General features: G+C 34.9%; 2 protein-coding genes across 2 annotated transcripts in view; one reads left to right on the top strand and one right to left on the bottom strand.

Annotated features, from left to right (window-relative positions):
* LOC109089844 (spermatogenesis-associated protein 16-like) overlaps positions 1-16,937 on the bottom strand; it is a 48,912-nt gene extending 31,975 nt beyond the window's left edge. The window contains 5 exon segments of the mRNA XM_042734445.1: positions 3,342-3,431; positions 13,235-13,380; positions 14,027-14,171; positions 14,173-14,544; positions 16,884-16,937. Of these exon segments, the coding sequence (XP_042590379.1) occupies positions 3,342-3,431; positions 13,235-13,380; positions 14,027-14,171; positions 14,173-14,544; positions 16,884-16,897 (767 nt within the window). The 5' untranslated portion in view covers positions 16,898-16,937.
* nlgn1 (neuroligin 1) overlaps positions 6,664-26,769 on the top strand; it is a 271,832-nt gene continuing 251,726 nt past the window's right edge. Inside the window, exons 1-2 of the mRNA XM_042734437.1 lie at positions 6,664-6,931; positions 7,029-7,129. The gene's annotated coding sequence lies outside the window, so the exon portion shown is untranslated. The remainder of the gene's footprint in view (positions 6,932-7,028; positions 7,130-26,769) is intronic.

Genomic DNA, 26,769 nt, shown 5'->3' with positions numbered 1-26,769 from the left:
TTCACAATTGACCTTGTTTGAGAGCGATAAGCGTCATCGCTTTAATGCAGAGACAAAGATGTCATTGCTGTATATAGGGCTGGCAGAGAACGTTAGCTCACTGAGCCTTCTTCTCCATGCACACCTCCCATTCAAGACTGATGGCTCTGTCAGCAGCCTCTCTGACGGCACGCATCTGGCCTCATAATAGCCAAAAATGGACTAATTTGGCTGTCCAAAGTCATACACCCACAAATGCACTTTTAATGGAGAATGGGGCAACTTGGCTAACCAGAGAGCTGTCAGAGGTTCTTGAGTAAACATTCTTATTCAGTCTTTTGAAGTGGCAACGTGTAATACTCAAATCACTAGATAGGGTGCTATTGACAGAAAACGCATTCAATGTCAAAACCATCACAAAGTAACTCTGATCCGGACATGACCTCAAGACCACAGCAGGAGCTCCAAATCCTCACAAACTTTTTTTTGCAGAACAACAGAGAGAGAGAGAGAGAGAGAGAGTCTATTACATCAAAATATAATTTCAAATATGATCAAAATTCTTCTATAATGCATGTATGTCCACCGGTGGAAACTGTTAGTAGACAAATAAACAAGTTAAGGTGAAAAGCGTGTTTTCCTGATAGAGTTCATTTTCTGAAAGTCGCTCCTTTTTTTTATTTTTTAAGTGCTGTATAGTTACATAAACACCCTTAAATGTTCAGTCAGATTCTGCACAAGAACTTTAAAAACAGCTGAAAAACAAACCTGACTTCTGGAAATGAGCCATAAGGCTCAATCCGCTGCCCCACCCCCCCCATGTTAAATGCTGATGCCGCTTTTAGGAGTGTTTACTGTTGTACTGGCTCTCACGGTGAGCAATGGATACCACTTTCCTAAAGCAAATTCTGCCAGTATCCATCAAGAGCAAAGGTTACACTGTTAATTTTATTTCTGCATTGAGAAAGCTTGTCTCCAGCACAAACGGAACGATATTGCCTTCCAGAATAATTTCCGTTTTCGAGTTCAATATCTTGATGTGTCACTCACTCTTCCTTTGGTTAAGATTGCGAGGGGAGGTGAATCTATATGCACATATTTCCTGGAGAAGCTGTTACTTTTTTTAATGCTTTCTGATTTTGCGCTTTGACATCTGACTTTGATACTGCCTATATATAGATAAATATATATATATAAAGAAAAATATAAAAAAAGAAATGACGTCTCAATAAATCAGTCATGGATGATTGTATATATAAGTAACCATTACCAAAACGAGGAACAAAATGGTACAATGATGAAAATGTGGAGAATAATTTGGTTTCTTTATGCTGGAGAGCTATTGCTTCTGTGAAATTTACTGGCATGTGAACTTCAAAACATAGATGCATTTTCCTCTTAAAGAGCTCAAATGGCTGAGCAGCATTTGCTGGAGAGAGGATGTGATTAGGTTAAAGAGTGGCGCCAGCTTCAATGGCCGTTCTCCTTTCTTTGAAATGCACAACCATGCATTGTGCTCTGACAAACTGCACTTGGACTCTGCTTTAATATAGCATGGAGTTTCAGAAGTGGACTGTAGTCACTGTACTGAGCAATGTTAGCAGAGATTCATTTGATGGGAATGTAGAAGGATTTGAATTAGATGCCAGTCTGTGTGCGCAGCTGTGTGAGTCTTAATCACATATAACCTTTGTGTGAACATCATGAGTCATCAAGTTTGTCCGTGTGTATGTGTATATATATATATATATATATATATATATATATATATATATATATAAGTTTGTGTTTGTGTGTGTGTGCATGTGTGTGTGTGTTTTATGTAAGTTTTACATTGTTTCGATTTCGTCTTGAAATAAATGCACTTCTTTTGAACTTTTTATTTATCTAAAATCCTAGACTGGAGTAATGATTAAAAATTCACCTTTGCCATCACAGAAATAAATTTTATTTTAAAATACATTAAAATAGAACCTATATTTTAGAGCTATTTAAAATGTTTAAAAATATATATTCAATATATAATACTGTTTTTTATAATATAATATATTATAATAAATAAAATGAAATAATTAAAAAAAAAATTTCGCTTACAAGTTTAATTTTGTGAAAAGTATGCTTGTGCCACCTAGTTTGATATAATGCAATGATGTTCATGCACAACCTTAGTTGTTCAAATACTTTTTGGGGCCCACTCAAAGGAAGAACAATCTTTCTTAATTGAACTTACAATTGTAAGCAAAGCTAGCCAGACCTACTACAAAGAAAGAGCATAAAGAGTGCATCAGATCAGTACATGTGCTACGTACACCAAATGCACTTCTGCTATGTTACCAGAAAACATCTCTTCCCCCACTGGGGTAGTGGCGCTAAATTTGTAGGCAGGGTGGTGGAGTTGATCTATTTCTGCTTGCAGAAACTCAAATGCGAGAGGGGGTGGAAAGGAAGAACAAGTACGAGAAAGAGACCAAGTACCCGTTTCTTGCTCTAATCTATTTCAACTGGGTTAATGTGGCTTGATAATGATCAAACAGAATATGACTTTCTCGCAGCCACCAGTTGGCCATGGCATTTGGCGCAACCGATGCCTCTAAACGATTTACTCCACTACCGTCCAATAACTAATCGTACCTTTCATCTCTAAAAGACCAATGGTGGAAGCATTTGGTAGCTGTATCATTAAAACACATATGGAACATTAGAACACAGAGGGGACAAGGGGCAGCTGTCAGTCAGCAGTGGTGTGTAATGTTCTGCCTGAGATTCCCTGGGTTCACCACTGGATGGCGTACTTTCAAACCCAGATCACCTTTTTATTAGAGACTTGTTGCACACCTGTATTGAATCTCTACTAATTGCCAACCTTATTTAAATTTTTAAATTAAATTAAAGCCTTTTTGAGTTCCCCTGTGGCAAGTTCCAGTTAAATGCCTCTAAGACTACATTTTGTTTTTTTTTTGGAAGTTTTTTTTTTTATTTTGAGTAAAGAACTTTAAGAGTCAGACTCTGAGCCTCTTGGTTATTTCCTCTGCATTTGGGTTTGACCTGCTCCAGTGAAGCAGTGGTTAGCGCCAAAGATATACACACCACAGACCTGAGTTCGATCCCCATCTGGATCTTAACATGGTGGGAGTGGATGTAACTGTAGCTGTAATTGTCTACTTCCAACTGCCAGTATTTATGAATTGCCAAGAACATATTTTCCAGCACAGGCTGACAGAACAGAGGGAGATGTAACGAACCACTGGGCAGACATGTGTTTGTGGGGTTTTGCTAAATGACTGGGAGCTTTTCTCCTACTAAATCTGTCTTCATTTTGAGGAAAGGACCCTTTCTGAGCCCTCCATTAATGCCAATTTTACCTCACTGCCTCACAGGGGTTTCCTAGCAGTCGATATGCCATGGCTTGTCGAAGGTGGTTCTGAAAACAGATGGGGTTTAGCTGGATGCTCCTGCAAATCGAGAGGAGAGAGAGATGGGAAAATGTAAAATCATGTTTCCTGGAACAATTTGCAACCAGACTACATAAGAGAGATCAATCATGGCCCATAATGGGATTAATAAAAAATAAATAAATAAATGAAATATTGAAGACACTGATGTCTATTAGTGTATATATATATATAAAAACCTTCAGAATGATGTTCCTTTTTAAGTCATTTAAATTGCATGAGATGGATGGGGTATTCTGAATAACGATGAAACAGAATTTGGAAATAAAGGAATACGCTTCAACAGCAAATTATTTATATAATATGCATCAATCAGCGCGAGTGGAGTTTGAAGTTTGATTTGCATCATGTCAAAAAATGCATGTAGCAACTACAGCGATGTCAATCAATCAGGAATGCAACCGCAAACAACCACAAAGAACATACGTCTCCTAAACGCTTCTCGGTCGGATCAGCCATTTACCGTTAGGAAACAAACAAACGGTATCTCCTCACTATTCATTAAATTCTGAGACATCCCCGACAGGTGTGCCAGCGAGAGACTGAGAGACAGGAAGACAGGTGTAGAGACCTCAGTAAATCAGTGACACCTCCTTTAAAAAAAAACCCACAGCTGCCTGCCAGCGATCATAGCCAACTTTGAAGCTTCATTAATTGCCATTCCGTCATTGCTTGTCGCAACATGCGGGATGTTACTTGGCACACACGCGCTCTTTCACTCAGCCTTTTAATGCTTGGTGAAATGAACTGCATGTTCCTTGTGCTTTACATGTGCTGGTTACAGCCGAGGTCGCTGGTAATTGAGGAGCCGGCGCCGTACTTTGATGAGGCAGATGAATCGCCGCTGCGCTTCCTCCAGACAGAGACAGAGTGTGAAAAAAGCTAGGCCTTACTCATTCTCTGGGCAGCACTTCCCATCTGTTATCTACATTCTTAATAATTTACAGAGCTGAAACCTCACAGTTATTAAACTAGTGCCCCATTAACCTGTGAAAACTTTGGATTTTCTTTTTCTTCCTGCTCTGTGACTATCCAAATGTCAGAATATGACACTTTAAAACCACAGCTAAGCCAGTAATTGACTTGTGGTCATGACTGCAACATATTCTGACCAAGAAATGGCAATTTAGATAAGAAGGGGCCATCTGACAGTACATAGATTGGAAGAGGTTGTCTCTTAGGAAAGGGCTTTTTAGTTATTTTTAAAACATTTTAATAGATTAAAATTAGTGCTGTAAATTAATCGAATTAATTGCATGATGTGCCGATTATTTTGACAAATCACAGTGAATTTGGGCTGAGAAACTGGCTCCCAAAAGATAATTTAAAGTCATTATTGTGTTAAATGAACAAAAAAAAAAAAGTATTGGCTAGCATAACATCTACTTCTGAAGTGGAATTTAGGTATATTTATACAGAATGTTCAACAATTAGACCTGAATACATGACATGTTATTAATCCGTTTTAAATGAGCATTTATGTATTTTTTTTTTATGAAAATTTAAATATCAAAAATGAAATTGATACTCTAAACATGAAACTAAAACTGTCAGTAGGTGGTGGTAATGATTTGAGTGAGTTGTTCAGTTCATTCAAACGAATCGTTCAAATGTTTGATTCATTTAGAAATGAAACAAGTGAGGTCCTGTCCTAAATTGCTCCATAAACCCTTGCGGGTCCACACTTTCATGACATAATGCCACTTTGACTGTTGGGTAGGATTATTTTCATTGGCAAAATTGAGCAAAACCAGACAATACTGACAATATTGTGTCTAAAATGTAACAATTTTAACTTCTAGTTTAATGAACTGTTGTATAAAATCAATATCACATTCGCAATTGTGCAGATAATTGAGAAATAAACAGCACTATATCACATAAGCATATAAACTAAACTATATCACATGATATTAACATAAGACAAGTTTTTATTTTTGTCAGAGTTCTGTTTGACAGTGGAAAAATATAGCAGTACTGTATTGTTTTTAAGACCTCCTCACCAACTGCACTTCTGACCTCAACCAGGCCGGGAGGCGACGACAGAAAGCCATTTTAATAATTAATGGAAATGTCCATTATACATTTTTTATAAGTGATCCATCTGTGAATTTTAAGAGTGGAAACACAACAATATAGATAGAGGTGAGTTAGAGAGGGCACAGAAGTCAGACTATATAAAATGTGGCTCTGATGCACTGAAATTTGCAGCGTGTGATAAAATTGTTGATTGTTGAAAGAGAATCTTTGTTCCATTTTCATATCTTTTTTTTTGTCTTTTATTTTGAAATTGCTGATCATAACTTTATTTTGAAGTCTCATTTTTCCGGATGTTTGTATCTCTGCTCTTTGTGATTATATTCACCTGTGGCTTATTATCTAATTAGCTGATAAATATCTTTGTGTTTGTCTCCTAACGGTGAGTTTTAGTTAAAGCTTTACTTGTTGATTCTTCAAGAGTGTTTTGATAATGACTTTTTAGGGGCTTTTCTAAAATTAAAACACTAAATTTGAGTTTGCATTGAGTAGTATATTTAAACGGAGTGTGTTGAATTTGCCCCCCCCCCCCCCCCCCTTCTTATAATTAATCAAGATATGGTAATTGAAATTATATAAGCATCATGTAAATGGATTGACCTTATAGAATAGAGATGAGCTATCTATTGGTACGATATTGGTTATTGTATTTATCATTTATATATATTTTAGGTAGTTTAATATATATTTTTAATCATATCAGATGGTATATGCTAACTGCCTCTATATTTAAATTTAGACTACATTTGCCCGTAATCTAACACTCAATTAAACACCAATAAATTAATAACACTGTTAAATGTAATGTAAATGTAGCACACCTCCACATATAAATAACATTTAAAAACAATAAAGTATAAAATAATTCTTAATGGCTCACTCCCAATACCCATTTTATAATTTTTACAATTGTTAAATGAGTCACTCAGTGTAGTAATCCAGACATGTATCTTTTTATCTTTTACAATCAATTTGCAATTTGACTTTGCCCTTCATGTGTTAGCCTTGCTATTATTGCCTCCATTGTTTGTTGACATTATTGCATGAAAAGGTGTTTTATTCATGTGGGTCAGTTGTCCGTTCATACACGTGAACGTATTCTTTAAAAACAAAAAAAATTGTGACAAAAATGTATAGAATATAGGCTAGTTTTGCCTTTATCATTAGCATTGGCAGTATTAACAGATAAAAAAAGACTCGAAGGCTTGAGTTTGAAATGTCTTATCAGTCATGGGAGGAAGCAGTTTTGATGTCTTTCTGTCTGCCTACAGCTTAGTCTCCTTTTAGGGGTTGTTCAAGAAGCCTGACAATAATTATTTGTAGATCACCAACTTAGTTTTGCACAGCGACAGTCTAAAGAAAGAGCATTATTTGAAAATGGCACCTCCAACCTGAGAACATGACAGGAAGAGGCACGTAGCCCTACAACTTGAAACGCTCTGGAAGCATTGTCATCACACGGAGTACAAAAGCCACTACCTTTGTATTTTTATCTGAATTGTGTTGTTGCGTTCCTGCTTGTCGTGCACAGAGCTAATATATACAAAATCTGTTCGACAGGAATCAACAAAGCTGTCTTTGATGGGATTCCACCCACATCTTCATGGCGCTCAAAGCGGGTTACTACGAGGAGAATGGAGAGATAACAATTGACATCCAAGGTATTCTCTCTTTATTTTCTTCACTGAAACAGGCAGATAAATGCACAAGCCAAGGATTTTATAGTATGCTAGCGGTATTCAGAGCACCAGCTCACCTACTTCTCGCTGGATCCATTTCGGAAAAAAAAAAAACATTCATCTGCATTATTCATTTGGCCAGATTATCAGAATGTAATGCAATGGGACCGGTTGTCAATTATGTAAAAAAAAAAAAAAAAAAAACATTTTTAATACTATGTATTTGTTAACATACTGTATAGTATAATCAGGGATATTTAATTAACATTTGCATACTTTTAAAGGTCTTTTTTTTTTACTTTTTTTTTAAACATCATACTGTATTACCAAACTGTACAGTATAATCAGGTATTAAACATCTGCCAAATTTTGGATATATATGCTTGCTTTTTAACGGTCTATTTGGAGACCAAATTAAACTTCACAGCTTAAACAAATTATTTTTTTTTTTGTATTTTTTGTTTGTATTTATTTATTTAATTTATATTTTACATTATATTGTATTAACATACTGTATGTCAGAGGTATTTAACATTTGCCAGTTTGCATATGCTATCTTAAATACATAAAAATATATAAAAATACTTTTTAAAAGTCTGGAGAATAAACATGCTTTTTTGTATTTTTCTTTCTTTCTTTCTTTCTTTCTTTCTTTCTTTCTTTCTTTCTTTCTTTCTTTCTTTCTTTCTTTCTTTCTAAAATTAAAAAGAGGAGAAGTAAACATCAAATTAACAAATGGAAAACCAAGGAAAAACAGTCTTTTTTTTTTTGGAGGGGCAATATCAGCCTGTATAAGGAAAAAAACAGCATTTCCTTGCTTTGCATATTTTCAACAAGGGCCTAAATCAAGCTTGAACTAGATTTGATGCTGTTCAGGGCAGAGAATGCTGATTTAGCACTGTACTGTACATACTGTATTAAAAAAAATCAAGCATAGTTGAGAAGCAAAGAGAAATGCATGTAATAGTTGTAAGATGGAGAACAAGGCATACCTTGTCCATTTGTCTTTGACGGTTCAGGTTTATCATCGACTTTGTGTCATTGCTCACATGGTCTAACATACCTGTATCAACTGCTGTGGCCAATCTCTATTCTAGATTAAAAGCGTAAATATATCTGATTGGATACGATAGCTATGGTAGCTGAAATATAGCCAAGATACGCCTAATCAGGATCTCTCCACAAACCATTTATCTTTGTAGATTACATGATTACAAGCCCTTTAGAACCTTAGTCGATGGCTGACGAAGGGTTGCATGGCCAAATCACAGATGTACTGTTGTAAAAACATCTGATTTCTTGCAAGCTGCAGCTGTATGCATGGTTTTTATTTCTTCATATTATGTCATGTATTCAGTGCACCTGTCTTCAACCATTCAGTTGTGCGAGAGCCGTTTATTTGTAGTTCTAAAGCATCTGTTGCTGACAGCGAAGGAGTGTTTGTATGTGTACAGGAACAGAAATGTTGCAGTATTGGATTTTGAGGCAGCTGGATGGTGGAATTATGATGTTTCAGAACTCTGTACAGATGTTCTGTACATCACAGAACTCCAAAATATAAACTTGAGCAAACCAAATCCTTCTGAGCTACAGTTTGTATGAATTACATAGTCACTTTTTTCACGCTTTCAGTTCTGTGTGATCTCGTTCTCTCTGTTTGAAGGCACTTGTGAAAACTACTTGTTTCTTATACTTCTTTTTTGCATCTTGCAATCTTGTACACTTCCAGGCATTCATGATGTAGATATAATAATTGGTAGAAGGTGATTTGTCTGACTGACATATTATTTGCATGCTTTAAGTGCATTGTAGCTTTTATAGTTACAAAGTTATTTTTTAAACATTATTCAATGTAAGAAATATATCCTGCTTTTAGGGCTGTGCAATTAATCGAATTTGATTGTCATGCGCATCTCGTCAGTAAAGACGGTCCCGTGATTAGTACTAAATCAGCATCACCTGCTTTCAGATGGAGCAGCTTTCACTACACACAGCCGTAGTTCACTGACAAACTAGGCGATATCGCGTTCGAAATCGAATGCGATTCATCTACGATTATGAGGGCGATTTTGCCTAATTGTCAGTAAACTACGGCTCTGTGTAGTGAAATCTGCTTCATCTGAAACCAGGTGATGCTGATTTAGTACTAATCATGGGACTGGCTTTACTGACAAGATGCGCACAACAATCGAATGCGATTAATTGCACAGACCTACCTGCTTTATAGTTTAGTAAAACTGTACGCTTCAATATATAACTGTAAAACAAATGTATTGCTGGATATACAGTATAACATGTTCAATGTACTTAATATAACCTACATATACTTAATATAAGCAGAATACAGAAAAAGTGGGTCATTTACATTTTATATGCATTATTATTAGTGCCGTCAAACGATTAATCGCATCCAAAATAAGTTTGTTTACATAATACATGTGTGTACTGTGTATATTTATTATGTATATATAAAAGCACACACCTACAGTTTATATTTTGAAAATATTTGCATGTATTTACATGTATATATTTATAATCATGTAATTTATTTTATATATAAATATATAAATATATTTATTATATAAACATATTTTTTTTTTCTTAAATATATACATGCATGTGTTTGTATTTATATATACATAATAAATATACACAGTACACAATTCTTATAATTAATTAAGCAACTGAACTAAACACTCAGAAAAAAGAAACTCAACAATTAATATGTTATTATTATTATTATTATTATTATTATTATTATTATTATTACCTTTCCTTTTCTATGGCACGGTGAAGATATTTAGCGACACTACCTTTAAAAAGTTAGGAGTTGGTAAAGGTTTAGAATTTTTTTTTTTTTTTTTACGTTTCTTATGCCCACTATTAGCATTTATATAAGTACAGTAATGACAGTAATATTTTTAAAATATTATTTAAATTTTTTATTAATATATCTTATAACAGTTATTACTCCAGTCTTCAGTGTCACATGAACCTTCAGAAATCATTCAAATATTAATTTAAAATATTTAAAAAATATATATTATAGGTCTAGCCTCTCAAGTTAAAAAGAAAAGGAACAAGGTTAGATAAATTATGTTCCCATGTTTATTTTCTGTGTCGTTGTTTTGTCCAAAATTGCATTTCCCTGAACAATTTAAACTGCTCTTGAATTGGCTTTCAGGCAGTGTGCTTTTGATATGGTGTGGACTGACTTTTAGAGAACCTGATTTCAATCACAGAATTGCTGTTGCATTACATATGGTTCATGATGTTGCCATGACAACCCATCTGCTTTTGTTAAACATATATTTCTTACCTCAACTCATTTCCTTCCAAACAGTCTATAATATATATATAGCCTATCTACAGACATTATGTATTCTTTTGCTTTATGTATGATTTTCCTCCCTAGCTTACCAGCGTATGATTTGACTGTTTTGATTGTCAGGTTTATTTTTAATATTCCCAGTGCACTCTCACAGAAAAGCGTTTTCTATATTTATATATTTTCACACTTTTACAGTATATGTTTTTTCAGTATTAAGTAGCACACTGCTAGCAACAACACTGACAGATGGGACACGAGCTGACAAGATCTGCAGACGTTACATGCTATAGCATGTTTTTCTATTTCTATTGCATGGCCTCTGTGTTAAGCAGGCATGAGTTACCAAATACCAGCCTCTTGACAAAATCTGATGATGATAAAGGTTGTTTAAGCAATTAACTAATAGTAATAATCAAATTAATTTTAGAAAGAAGTAGTTCACCACATGATGAAAATTTACTGAAAATGTACCCTCAGGCCATCCAAGATGTAGTTTTTTTTTTTTTTCCATCTGAACAGATTTGGAGAAATGTGTCTTTATACCACTTGCTCATCAGTGGATCCTCTGCAGTGAATGGGTGCCGTCAGAATGAGAGTTTAAATCCAGCTAATAAAAGCATCACAATAATCCACAATAAAGCAAAAAGCTGCATGTTTGTAAGAAACAAATCCATTTTAAAGATGTTTTTGACTTCAAACTGTTGATTCCTCTATCCATAGTAATGCTTCCTCTGGTGAAAAAGTTGTAAGAAACAAATCCATCATTAAGGCATGTAAACATCCAGTCTGTGACGGTTTCATCTGCATTCAAAGGCACAAACACAAAAATGGTGCGTTTTGGCTCATACCCTAAAAGTGGCTATTTTAACAAGCTGTAAAAAATTATCTGTGTGGTTTTTTTGAGAAAAAACTTCACATACACACTCTGGGGACATTACAGACTTATTTTACATCTTGTAAAAAGGGGTATAACAGGTCACCTTTAAACCATTGTTTCTGTCCAAAATATAGTCCATGTTATGTTGTCCTCTCACCTTAAAATGTTTGTCGATTAAACACCTTAATGATGGATTTGTTTCTGAGAAATGCACACCTTTTCACTTCACAAGACATTAATCGATGTACTCAAGTCATGCAGATTACTTGTGGATTATTGTGAATGTTTTTATCAGCTGTTTGGACTCTCATTTTGATGGTACCCATTCACTACAAACGATCCACCGGTTGAGCAAGTGTTGTAAAGCTAAATTTCTCAAAATGTATTCCTATGAAGAAACAAACTTATCTACATCTTGAATGGCCTTTGCCTGTTCCCTTCATCCTCTAGTCTGCAGGGGAAGCTGCAAAGGCTTGCATTTCATTTCTTAAGCTGTTCAGAACTTTTCAAGGGTACAATGCCGTCAGGATGAGTTATAGCTCAGAGAAACCACAAACTCTCTCTCTTTCTCTCCCACTAATGGAGGAGCAAAGGAGAAGAGCACAGGGCCATGACTAACTGGATACAGCAGACACAGTTAACTGGAGGTCAGGAGGCTTTACTCTCACCGTCCACAAAAAATGACTGTTGTCACACTACACTCAAACACACCAATCAACATCCATCTGCTTTGAGTGAGTGTTGCGCATCATTTGCGGACATTGCTGATTGAACCTAGATGAAGCTGTCAGGGCAACTTTTGAGTTTACAGACCCACCTTATAATATTATTTTCAGCAATACATAAGTTTTGTCTTTTATGAACTTTAATAGTGTTATAGACAAGTATGCACAATATTTCAGCGCCATTTAAGTTACCAGCCGATATTAGCACTTATTTATCTGTTTTGCCCATTGTTACGATTCTATTGGCCAATATTCAGTATTTGTTTCTGCCTACCTTAAGATTTTAATTATTATTTGGCACTAATTTAAGGGCAAAGAGATGAATTATGGAGCAGATTTGTCCTTTTTAAGAGCACTTACTCTTTAAGAATGAATGGCGAAATCAGTTGCAGTGTGCATGTAATGATAGTTTTTTTATTTTATAAATTTATATAGATTTTTAGTATTGGCTGTTTATTGGTTATTGGCCGTAAAATAAAAAAATATATCATCATATATTATGAATGTTAATTTCAGTATCAGTGGATTCATAATTACTGTATTTTTATTGTATTTTTGTAGTATTTTTAAAGCTTTATTTTAATTAATGAACACTACTATGGTATAATAAATAGTACATAACTGCAATTTATACAGTTACACTACTGTTTATAAGATTTTATGCTCACCAAGGCTGCATTTATTTGATCAAAAATACAGTAAAATGGTGATATTGTGAACTAGTATTACAATTTACTTTATTTAAATTAATTTATTCCTGTGATGCAAAATTGATTTTTCAGCATCATTACGGCAGTCTTAAGTGTCACATGATCCTTCTAATATGCTGATTTACTGCTCAAACACTTTTTATTATCAATGTTGTGCAAATCATTTTTTTTTTTCAGTTTTGATGAGCCAAATTCAAAAGAACAGCATTTATTTGAAATTTATATACTTTTTGTAACAATGTCTTTACTGTAAGTTTTGAGCAATTTAATGCATCCTTGTGGAATAAAAATTCCTTATTTTATTTAAAAAACAATTCTTACTGACTGCAGTGTACTTCTGTTTCAATTATTTTATAAACAACAACAATAAATAATAATAAATACCCATAATTTTATATACCCAGGGTCTGAAAATTCTCATGGTATGTGCTGCGTGTGATTTACCTGTAGCAATGCAGCAATGCCGGGTTAGGTCTTTTCATTCGGAGATAGCAGGCAACTATTCTGGACTCAACAAAGCTGACAACTTTACAAATGTCTTCATAATCAGCATTAAAAGGTTTCTCAAACACCGTGCCTTTGGAACATAGCTGAGAGAGAGAAAAGGTGGGAGAAATCCAAGGTAGCTTCAATTAATTGAGATACTGAAAAATGTTGAGCAAAATAATCCTGCTTATAACATAGTTGATCAATTGTCAAAAAAAATTTAATGTGTTTTTTTTTTTTTTAAATGAATGAAAGCGGAAATAAATGAACATTTTTTCCACAAACTCAGGCTCATGACGTCACTGTCACATTTCAAGAATCAGCTTGATGCATTTCTGTGACCCAAGCTGAGTAATGCAATAAAAACGCCAAACAATGTGAAGAATTTCACCTTGAGCAATGAATGTTTTTGAATGTACTGTCAGCTCAGCTATGAACATACCACTTAATTTAAGACATTATGGCTTTAAAATAATATTAATCTCAGCTGAGAGAAACGAAGGAAACATTTCTAATGTTTAAGAATCTACAGATCCACATTAAATTCTGTTAATGTGGGATCCAGGTAGCTATAACCGGTCAGAATTATGATTTTAAACACTGTCATAAAATGACTTTGAACGCCTTGAGATCCCCATAAAAGTGCGTGTGCATGCACATTTTCAAACAATCTAGTGCATAAGTGTATTAAATGCACAGATAAAGGTCTGTAGGAAGGGCAGCCCGTGGTATAATTTGAATATGGAGTACCTCTAGTGCAGCAGTGAAACGGCTGGCTGCAGTGGCATATTTCTTCTGTTGGTAGTACGAGTTGGCGTCCTGTAAAGCTACATCGAGCCATTTGTCAATTTGAGGCAGAAAGCTGAGATTAGGTCCACTCGGAGGCCCTCCTATTAGCTTGACACATTAATTGTGTGGCGGTGGAGGCCAGGGACTTGTGGGTAATGTCCTGTTCGTCACCGAACACTAACTTTGTCTCAGCCTCCATCAGGTCTCTTAGAGAAATGCGAGGGGGCGCAGGAAGGGGGCTTCGTTCATTATTTGCTCCCGCCCAGTCGTCCGGCGATCCATCTTTTCTTCGACTGTCATTCTTCTTGCTCCTCTTTGGGACACTGCTGTCTGTCTTTTTCCCTTTTCTCTTGTTTTGGCCTTTTTCCTCAGACTGGTTTGTCTGGACTGTGGCAGGCGTTGGATGCTCTGTGTACTCGGGGAAAACCATCTGCTCTAGTCCCTGGAGTTCCAGGCTTCCAGTCGAGTTTGCAATGTTTCTGAAAAGCATTTAAAATGAAAGGAATAGTTCATCCAAGATGTTTTAACTTAAAAAAAAAAAATCGCTTCTGGTCAAAATATGAGTCCACAATCCATACTAATGCTTCCTCCAGTAGGTCCATCTATGTTGTCTCTCAAATTAAAATCCACCCACATGTTTGTTTAGAGCTATTTTGGACTGTTTGGACTGAGCATATTTCTCTCCTGATTGAGATGAGACAACCTTTTCACTGAAGAATATAATATTATAGATGGAGGACTCACATTTTAGCTGGAATCAGTGGTTTGAAGAAAAAAAAAACATCTTGTTGGATTTGTTTCTTACAAACATGCAGATTTTTGCTTCAAGCTGGACTGGATTATTGTGCAATGTGGATTATTGTGATGTTTTTATCAGCTGTTTGAACTCTCATTTTGATGGCACCCATTCACTGCAGATGAGATGTACTGTAATGCTAAAGTTCAAACGCTCAGATTAAGAAAAAAAAAACTACATTTCAGATAGTATGAGGGTGAGTTCGTTTCCAGCTAATTTTAATGTATGGGTGGACTATTCCTTTAATGCAAAACTTTTTTTAGGGACCATTTTGAACGGTTTTTTATCCCATTGCACTGCTCTTCCATTGTTATTTTTTAATGTTTTTTATTTGAAACTTGCTAGATAGACATGTTTCTTCACTGCACTTTCAGAACTGGTAATAATGGACAACCATCTTACAATCTACCTCACATGCAGACTGTCCCATTCCTACGTGGGTTACTCCTCATGAATTTAAACAGCCCAGGAAATAAATGAATTTTACATCCCAATGAAGTCCTGCTCTCCTCTTACAGACAGAGTTCAGACATGTTCTCAATTCTCTAAGCGGCTGAAACTTTAATACATTCGCTGCTATTATTCTTGTGTAAGAGCGCTGCTGTTAGTGTACTGTTAGAGAAGTCACTTAAATAATGTAGAGGGCCGGGGTGCTGATTCACTGCCGCTCTTGAGATGTGCTTAGGAAAAGGTCACTGTGACATATACACCTGTTGGCAATGGGCCGAGCTCCTGCTTTAAGAGTAGACTGCAAATTCTGCCATCTTTATGTGTGTGTGTTACTACCGTGGTGGGTGAAAGAGCGTTTTTGTCCATATAAATACGTTTTAAAGCAGACTGGCTGAGACTACAAGAGTTTTTGGCCAATTTATCCCTGAAAAAAATAAAAATAAATCTTGTGTAGGACCTTGGCCGTTTACGATGTTCGACCCAGATTATCTGATAATGTAAGGCATTTTCAGATCTAATCTTAACTCTCTTGATGTGCTCACAGACACACCCGATAATATCAAATGTAATATAATGTTTAATGGACAATGCGCCTCTGTTTCCTTCAAATGTAGAAAAGTGAAGCCAAAGTGTCCCATGTATGGTCGCTTGTAATCATTTGGAACCAGAGCCTGTGCAGTTATCATTAGCTGGAGCCACGATATCGATGTCCAGCCTAAACTCGCAAATTCGCAAGCTCACAATCATGATGCCAAACCCCATTTTTAAAGCATGAAATAACTAACTTAAAGCAAGCTTTTTAGAAAAACAAACACTTGAACACATCAAAAAATGATGGAAACCATTTTTTTTTTTTTAGTTTGGCTTGCGTCCCATTTGTTTACATGGAAAGGGGAAAAGTTTATGACCTATACTGCAGCCAGCCATTAGATGGTGATCAAAACGTTTTGGCTTCACTTTTCAGAACGTGTACGGCACACTTGGTATGGACAAAGAAAAAAGCTGTGCAGATATAACCCTTAGTTTTGAACTTACCGGGTGAGGGTAAAAAGCAGCTAGTACCTAGCAATGATGGTGTTGCTAAGCAATGGTAAACAGTTTTTACTGTTAACAGTTATTAAAATTGGCAGTTCAATCTCACCTTTGCTGAAGAACAGACAGTATACATTTTGTTATTCATTATGTCACGTGAGGTGCTTCCTCTGGCATGATCATCTTAATATCTTGTACTGTGTGATGCTCCATGTTTTTCAAATCATGTATGAGATTTGAAAGAAGACAATCTGTGCGTGATGCAACCAAATTTCATAGGATTTAAAAACTCCTGTAGTCTAGCCATAGGGCATAAGAATTATTGTTATAGTGCAGATGTGGGCACTAGATATGGATTTAGGACTGTAGTGCCCACTAGGTGGCAATAAATAAATATTAAGCTCAGTGTATATATATGAAATCATTTTTAAACAGTAACTGCTGTATCCTGATTGATGCCTCAACTGGGAGAAATAATGTTGACTGCTGCCTAATATAAAAATATTTCTGTTGAAAAAAGCTTTGTCAAGCTGCACTCACCTCTGAGTTTTCATGGTGAAATGTGTCTTTTTGAAAGCTTAAAGAATAACATTGTATCACTGACATCACCATACAACTTGTGGAATTGTGTTGTCCAATCAGATTAGAGCACCAGGACTGACTGTTGTAGAGTGCAACAGTGCCCGCCCACTTTTTAGTTCTGGTATTTTTTTCATATCCACCTTATTTTTCAACACAGAAGTAAGCTGTTTTTTTGTGAATGTGTGAGACTTCCGGTTCATTAGCCACTGTAGGGAAATAACGAGAAGAATAACTGTGCAGTAAATGGTAAAACTGTTTGCACTACAAACCAGTGTGTTCATAATTAAGATAATACATTAAAATAATATGGTAAGAAACACCAGTCTGCAATATCAAGCAGCAAAACGAGCTGTTTTGTAGAGCTAAAAATAGCTGGAAGTCAGACACATTAAATTTACAAATGGTTGCGCCCGCTCTTATGGAAAAAAATAAGGTGGATAGGAATAAAAGTCTTTAAGAGTTCTAAGCCCCAAACCAAATCTTCACAAACTTTAAAGCCTTTGAAGACTTTGTATGTGTGTAATGACTTTAATGAAGGAAAGTACTACAATCCCAAGAAGCTCTGTGAATGACTTAATCAAAATAAACAAAATAATAAAAATAATAAATATAAAAAAACTAATAATAGAACTAAAAATGATGTATATAATTTAATTTCTTTTAGTTTTCTATATATTTTTATTTAATGTTTAAATAGTTGGAGAATATGATTTGATTACATTGTTCACGGTTATTTAGGCACAATTTGTTTAATTTTCTGATTGGAGTTTTTTCTTTTCTTTTAGAATCATGGGAAATGTAGTGTTTCACCAGGGATTCTGCTGCTAAACACGCTTATTTTTTTAAAAATAAGTTGAAAAAATGTGGGTTGATGGCTTTAAAAAAGAGCATATACTGTACCATCAACAACCCTGTATCTCACAGTAGGTCTGTTTTTAAAGGGTTTATACGTTATCGTTAAAATTCAATTCCCCAGTGGAGAAAATGAATGTTTTTTTTTTTTTGAATTTCTGTTGTACTCATGATAAACCCTTTGCTTTGATTGGTTGACATAATTAGCCAAAGCGACAGTCAAATATATGCCTAGTGTTAACATTTGAATCAGTTCTTACCCAACAACTAATGGCAGCACTGTTTAAAATGAAGCTAGTTATTATGATGTGTGTAGATAACTCTCAACTTCATGCGTTTCTCATTACAGTAAACACAGCTCTATCTACCATCACTGACAGCTTGCTGACAGATGCAGAGCGCTGTCTCAAAGGATGGTCTGTCAGTCGCTCAAAACACTGCATAATAAATTCATTTATAGTACTCTAATATACATTACATATACAGTATTGTAATCATACACAGTAATATATTGTCATATTTAGGGGATAATAGATAGCCAGCTCCCTACTGTTGACTTTTCATTTAATTTCTCTCTATGAAATATGTCTCTGTTTATAGTTTGGAGAGTAAATTACTCAAAGGCTACATGGCTTGTAGACTACATGCATAGTTTTAAATTTTAATTCATTTATAATTGTTTATAAATTTAACTTACATTAATAGTTAACACTGGAAACAAAACAAACAATTGGTATCAAGAATCAGTAATTATTATTATTATCATTTTTCGATTGTACTACTAGTGTGTCATGAGTCTGTCTCACATCAGCATCTGACAATATGCATACATAGGCTAAATTACAGATGCGTTGTGAAGGGAATTGTAATTTTCCATTCGTAGGCTGTTGTGACACCTAATCTGTCAGACCCAGTTAATTTAGAAAAATGTGTCAGTGTCATAAGATCGCCTGAAGTTGTTTGATTTTCGTTTCTTTCTCTTAAGAACTAGACATGTACCATTGGAGTAAAAGCTAAATAGTGATCTATTTTGCAGTAATTGCTCACTGAGTCTCTCTACACTTGTTCATCGATAGGTATGAACTCACTTTATAGCTGTATATAACATTTCCTAATCATTAATCATTTCTATTCTCCCTGGGCAGCCAGATGAATAGCAATGCTCTTGTTTTGCTGCGTTAAATCTTCATAAGACTGTCCGTTTCGATTAACCTTGACAATGACCATCGCTCAAACAACATGTCAATTGTTGATAAAGTGACGATGAGGTAATGTTTTCTTCTGACAATAAAATACTTGTCTCTCATACTCTGTGAGGAGGACAGCAGTCCCTATTGGAATGTCAGCTTTTGTGTGTGTGTTTTTTACAGCCTGGGGGGAAATAAACTTTCTGCGGATGCACCAGAAAATGATAAACCTAGAAGGGACTTCATATGTGCAAAGGGGAAAAAAACAAAACAAAACAAACAAACACACACACACAAAAAAACAATATTAGTGGAAGTGCTAAAAGAAATCTCAAATATCCCATAATGTTTTTCAACTGAACAGGGCCCAATGCTCATAGGATTAAAACTGATTTCATACAATGACAATGACAAGAGTTTCAATGCTAAAGAAAAGTGAAAATCTTAAAAATGCATTCTTTATGTTCATTATTTTTCCATATGGTTTTGGCAACTTTTGTACCATAAAGTTTTAAATTGACTGATTCTTTAAAAATGTAGAATTATCAATTAAAAATATTTTCATTTCATTCTGTATGTGTGTATATATTTGAATATTTTTTTTTATTTTTCTTCCAAATATCCTGAAATATTAATTTATATCAATAGTTTTTTTTTTTCATTTACCTATTGTTTGTTGTTTAAAGAAAGAAATGCATCATTCTAATAAGGCTTTTTTAAATTAAATTAATTGCTTTGTTTGTCTATTTACATCTACTTACGTTAACATGCAAGTTAAACGTGATTTTACTCCAATAAGAGGGAGGGGGCGCGATGTGTGATGACGAATATAACCCTACAGCACATTAATTATTGCACTGATTGGCTTTTACCTGCGAGCAGACATTGTGAAACTAAGTTGCTTATCAGGTTTTCCTAACAAGCAACCGTATTTTTAAATAAGCCCAAAAACGCAACCCGTGATTTTTTTTTTTTTTAACAGGACTTCGCAAAAAAAGAAGCCCAAAGTCACGTAAAATATGCAGACTTGGCAACTGTGTCATTGATGTAGAAAGGGGATCTTATTATAATATTACCACCCCTTGTTTCAAATATGTGCGCTTAGAAAACCATATATCAGAAGTTTAAACTAATTTTGTTTAAAACGCATTATTTCAGCGCAATAGACATGATAATCAAAACCAAACAGATGTTTTTTTTTTTTTTTTTTTTTTTTTTTTTTTTTTTAGCATAGTATCTGAGGTATGAGCTGTAGAGGCACAGCCCTGTTCTGGAAAAGGGGGCAGGGGGCAGTAGCTCATTTGCATTTAAAGTGCGTGTTTCTGCTTCCACTCAAAATAGGCATTTACAAAATGATATAATAAATGATCAGTTGGGTATTTTGAGCTGAAACTTCACAGACACATTGTGGGGATACCTGAGATATTGTAAAAAAGGTGCATAATAGGCCTCCTTTAACTGAAAAACTGAAACCGAAAAATCCTCTGTACACCAGTTAAGTAAATACTTAACACTTTTCTTTATTTGGTTAGCCCAGAGAATGTACGGTTAAGATGTGCTTCACTGTTGCTATACAGACAAATGGCTGCGAGTTGTCTGTTGCTGTATAAATTGAGTTTAGTTTATATCTTGAATGTCCAGCATTGATTTTCCAACATGTCTGAGTTGCTGCAGTTGTGTACATTATCCATCATACACACACACATAGACTAAGACAAAGCCAGCACCTTTCAATTTATTGTGTTCTCCTGCAATAAACTCTACAGACATCGGTGCATGTTGTCTCAGTGTCTGGCCTGGACAATCAGCACTGGATGACAAACTGTTCACCCCTGATGCATATAAATAGCTGCTTATTCATTTATCCCTCATGTACCACTCGTGCTTTTCACGGCAGACAGCATTTCCACTTGGTGTCGTCAACAATTTATGAAGACCACAGACCTGAGTTATTAGTCTGCCGCTAAAGGACGTCTTGAATAGCTTCAATGTGACCACATTGAAGTGAAACCTTTGTAAGAAATTGGGCAGCCCTCTCTCTCTCTGCATATTTTTTTTCTTTGTATTTTTAAGAACGTTCAGGATTTCTCAGAGAGGCTTTAATTACAAAGCGTCGTGCTGTCATATACCGCACTTTAAGCAAGAGATATTGCACCACTGTTTTTACAGACCGCTTTAATGTTCCCCCATCTTTTGCTGTTAATGAGATGTCTCATCCATATTAATCCAGATTATTTCCGGAACCTTGAGAGCCTGTTTACTCTTTGCTGGTTCAAAGTGAAAATGGAATAGGAAGGCAGTGCTGGGGAGTTAAAAAAGGAAAAAAACATGAATAAATAGATTGTTTTGTGACTGAAGTTTGAATCGCTTCTTACTAAGAAACGCACTGATGATTAAGTGGAAAGTCTTGACACTGTCACCACTGTGTCCACCAGTGAGTTTGGAGGTATTTGTCTCATTTGGCTTGTGTAATTGGATGATTCGTTTGTTGAATGCACAGGCTGACAGGATTCTGTTACCAGGCTACGGCCCAATGATGTGAAGAGCTTTAGAATTTGCATTAGTTAAACAGGCCAACTGTCATAATATATTGCTAGTTCGCAGAGAGAGTTCCTCGATCACAGCGTTTGCCGTCGTGTGTCTCTTTTGTTCTTAATTAAAGCATTCTTGCCTCTTTAATATTGTAAAAGAAATCAATGAAAGCAGTGGAAGCGAGAAAGGAACAAGATTTCGTGAGAACTGATGATATAAATTATGTAACACTGGATCTGGAATGAATCTGGAGATCATTACTACACACGTTGGCCTGGTTTAAAGGTGAACGAACCCTGAGGGCGTTTTTTTTTTTACTCATGCGCTCAGTTGTATGTGGATGGAAAATGAAAAATATAATCTATGGAATTAGTTATTCAAATGTTTAAATAAATTGCACAAGCTCATTCAAACTCTAGCTTTTATTTATTTACCCCCCCCCCCCAATCAAGCCTGAAGGCTAAAATCCACTGGGCTGAGCTTCACATTACACCAGTTGACTCTCATTACGCCACTGGAATCTCATAGGCCCGGCTTAAATCATAAACCTTAACTATAAACCTTACACCATGCCAATGCTTAATCTCATCCATATGTCAGCTCATTTATAAGCGGATAAATCAGAGCAGGATAAGTATCTGCTCCCCAGATTAATAGACCTTGGTGAGGAATAAAAGTGGATTAGAAAATGTTTTAGGGCCACACTGAGAGACCCACAATCCTCCACTCCATATATTTTCTCTGCAGGGAAAAACTTGGTAAAAGCTTCAATTTTTAAAGATGGAATGAATAAATAAATGAATTGAAGAATTAAATAGAAACCTGCTGATTTTTACATTTTGTTTTTATTTGACCTGTTATTGTTTACTAATTCTTTCATTATTTACTTCCTTATGTCATTCCAAACCTGTGGTATTATTATTATTATTATTATTATTATTATTATTATTATTATTATTATTATTAGGTCATTATTCACTGATAAACTTCTCTGTTCAAGGAATAGTTCACCTAAAAATGAAAGTTTGCTGAAAATGCACTCACCCTCAGGCCATCCAAAATGTAGACAAGTTTTTTCCTTATTGGGATAGATTTGGAGAAATGTAGCTTTCTCCATCTCAGCTGAATCAGGAGATAAATATGCACAGATCAAGCACCGTCTACAAGCAGAAACAATCCAAAAACACAGTGACTTTTGAAGCGACGGTTTAAAGTTAAAATGTCTTGATGATGGATTTGTTTCTTACAGACTTTGCAGCTTTTTACCTCACAAGATGTTAATTGATGGACTGGAGTCGTGTGGATTACTTGTGCATTATTGTGATGTTTTTATCAGCTGTTTGGACTCATTCTGACGGAACCCATTCACTGCAGAGGATCCATTGGTCAGCAGTGATATAATGCTACATTTTGTGATATTGTGTGATAAATATGCTGCAGAACACATAAACACGTATAAACTACTTTTGTGAAAGCTTGAAAGCTTCAGTTTAATTTCAGTGTAACTGTATGGAAAAAGTGACCGGTTACATTTTGTAAAAGATTTATTTTTGTGTTCTGTAGAAGTTTATTTCTGAGTGATTGGAATCATACATTAATAGTATTTACAAAATATTAAAAATGAATATTATTGTCGCTCATGGCACATCAATAGAGATCAACTCTATAGGGAATGATTTAAAGCTTGCTTCAACCCTTTGTTTGCATTTTTTTCAGCTAAGAACACTCCTGCTGTGCCTCTGGTGGGTCTGGGTGACTACAAACTAAATTTTCTAAGAGACTGATTTGGCATTACAAACCTCTTAATGTGCAAATGTGCATGAAAAAACTTCAGTGCAACCTCAGAGGACTAGAATAAATAGACACTGAGAGACAGATGGACATTAAAGACAGACAGAGTCTCTGACAGATGGAGGTAGAGAGTGCAGTCACAATCACTTCCATAAGGTGGATGAGTTTTGAGTTTTGAGTTTTTTTTTTTTTTTTTTTGTGTGTGTGTGGAATAAACCTGAGAAAAAGGCATAAAAGAAAGGGGAAAATATGGTTCAGTTTTTTTTTTTTTTTGGTCTGAAAGGACAGGCAGAGTTAATATTTAAAATGTATTTAATATTAAATATGTATTATATTTAATAGTATTATGTCATATTTGTTCATTTTACTCTGAATAAAATGGCATCTGATGATAGTCAACAAAATCACATTTTACTTGCTGAGACAGCAAAATTACTTATATAGCTCAAGTGGGTCAATCACTGACATTATAACTATGATTGGATTACATTAAATATTTTTTTCTTCTTCAGTAAACATTGTTAGTGCATTGTCCGTATCTATTTTCATATTTTTGTCAATTATTGTTGTGGTTCCCGTTTTCTTTTTAGTTTTTGTTGACAAAAAAATGATTTTCAACACTAATTTTCCATTTGCCCACAAACCAATAAACTTTGCTTGAAAAACTTTTCTTTTACTTAAAAATCTTTTACTAAAGAGGAACAAAGTATTTATGTGCAAATGTGAAGTTTCTCAGGGCAAGGCAAAAGTTTGTGAGCAGAAAAAAAAGCATTGAAATATAATTTTTCCTGCAACCTAAGTTTTTTCCACCATCACAGGGAAGTGTGCCTTTACAGGCTCTGTAGCAGTGTGTGGTTAGGATAGCAATATAAATAGTCTTTTGAACTTTTGAAATTTTCCCCATATCTGTTGTTGTTGGTCAACATGCAGTGCAAAGCACTTTGTTGGAAGAAGCTCATCAGATTACATAAATACCAGCATGGTTTGTATAACATGCTCTCAAACCTTAAAAACACCATGAGAGGTAAAGAAAAAATAAATAACCCAAACTTCATTAAATACATGTTGTTGGTCACTACTGTACTGCTTATGTCCTGAAGCAAAATAATTTACTAAGTTTGTGAGTGTGGAATTATTTAGTGCAACAATGCACCATAAAGGCCAAAACATGGCCTTGAGAATTGGCTGAGGTTCTGGTGTGGGCAGGGTCGGAGCGGTGCAGACATTTCTCAACTTTTGGCCCTGACTATATAGATGGCCAGCGCATACATATTCTTATGGTCTTGATGAGATAGAATCGATTTCTGTGGGTTATAGGAGAGCTTGGCAGCAGAGTTTTTGAATTCCATATTGTGCTCTTATACAATAGGTGGAATTTGATAGCTGATAATTCAGTGTCTGCTCTTTATCAATATTGAACCAATGCAGATGAAATTATAGAAAGCTAATTATAGAAAACTAAAGGAAGCTGGGTGGATTACTTAAAAATTGTAGACTGTTACTGATTACAGATTACTTGATAAAATCTATAGTTAGGTAATAAAGGTTACTCATTTTGGGTTATGTATTCTGGCTACTTTTTAGATCACTTTTCAACAAACTTGTTTTAAGCTTTCCAATAAACTTACCATATTGATATAAAAAAAGTTAATAATCATTATTTATATATATATATATATATAGCTATGCATCACCAGTGTTTATTACCTTGCGTATTTGTTTCATACATGGTCTAATTGCTTGAGAGGTGCTTTTCCCCCTGAAATTCAGAAGCATCATTTGCAAATTCATTCACTTGACATTTCTGTGTGTGTATATATATATATATATTAGGGCTGTCAAATGATTAATCACGATTAATCACATCCAAAATAAAAGTTTTGTTTACATAACATATGTATGTGTACAGGGTATATTTATTATGTATATATAAATACACACACATAAATTATATATTTAGAAAATATTTACATGTATATACATTTATATATTTATATTCTAATATTTTTATATTATATATAAATATATTTAATATATAAACATAACATATTCTTCTTAAATATATACATGCATGTGTGTGTATTTATATATACATAATAAATATACACAGTATACACACATATATTATGTAAACAAAACTTTTATTTTGGATGTGATTAATCGTGATTAATCATTTGACAGCCCTAATATATATAGCTAAATGGTATGACACACGGTAGAATTTTTTTAGAAAGGAAAATTTAAAACAGAAAAAAAGGAATGAGGGAGGATTAATAAATTATGAATATTTTTCTTCTATTGTGTGAAAAATATGTAATCCATAAAAAGCATACTGTAATTTGATTATGAGCAGTTTGAAATGTAATATACGCATTCTAATTACAAGTGCTTAATTTTTGGAATCTAATTATGTAATCATTTAATCAGTTACTACCCAGAACTATATATAGGGCCAGATTTACTAACAGCTTGCGCCAGCGAAAACCGTGTTTTGGCATTAAAATAGTACTGTAAGGATTTACTAAAGACGCGCAGTGAAGAATTACCGCTGAAAAGGCCCTTTTATGGCATTGTGCTCTAACGCTAATTTGCCCTGTTTAGTAAATCTAGCCCATAATATATAAAATATACTACTATAAATATATAAAAATGTTGGCAGTTTTTGAATTACAAAATCACTCATATACAATAGATGGATACTATACAATTATTAAAACGCATGACTAATGACTGAACACATACAGTAATACACATTTGCAGGATGTCACCGTTTTCACAAATTTGCATTTTTGCATATTGTTTTCAAAAACGTGCACTTTGAAACCTGTTTTCAAAAGTTTGCATTTTCAAGCCTCTAAAACGGCATCTGTTTTTGGTTGAAAATGGTGTTCTGTAAACACCCTTCTTTATTTGTCTGTTTTAAAAAGGTTGGCAGCATGGTTTTATTTAAATTCTGTATTGTGTCATACACAATAGGTGGAATTTGATAGCTGATAATTCAGCGTCTGCTCTTTAGAATGGAATAATCCGGTCTGTGTCTGATCCTGGATTTGTCACCGAATTTGTTTTCCAGCTGAGCGAAATTACGACGATAGTAAACAGAGGAGAGGAAAGGAAAGTAGGTGGCTTGTGGGTGAAAAAAAGGGGACACTTCATAGAGAAAGAGAGCGAGCGAGATAAAGGGAAAGAATCGTGTTTGAAGTGAGAGAATGATAGAGTGAAAGACAAGAGGACAAAGAGAGTTCAAGAGAGAGAGGGACTGCAAGTGTGCTCTGATTGTGATGTCAGAGTGGATGGGGCATTCATCATCCTCTCTGTAGATTGGGGAGGGTGCCACAGAGGAACTGACAGCACTGAGGCTTCTGTCAGAGTTATAGATAGAGCTGTAGGCCACAGAGCTCCATACTGGAGCGGTGAACAACGTTCTCTCTGGGCCTCCTGAGGAACGCTAATTACAGGCATGTTAAATGATTCTACAGGGC

Source organism: Cyprinus carpio, chromosome B11 (genome assembly GCF_018340385.1).
Source record: "Cyprinus carpio isolate SPL01 chromosome B11, ASM1834038v1, whole genome shotgun sequence".
In the NCBI taxonomy this organism is placed as follows: domain Eukaryota; kingdom Metazoa; phylum Chordata; class Actinopteri; order Cypriniformes; family Cyprinidae; genus Cyprinus; species Cyprinus carpio.
Note: the sequence above shows the minus strand (reverse complement) of the source record. Positions and strands in the feature narration are given on the sequence as shown.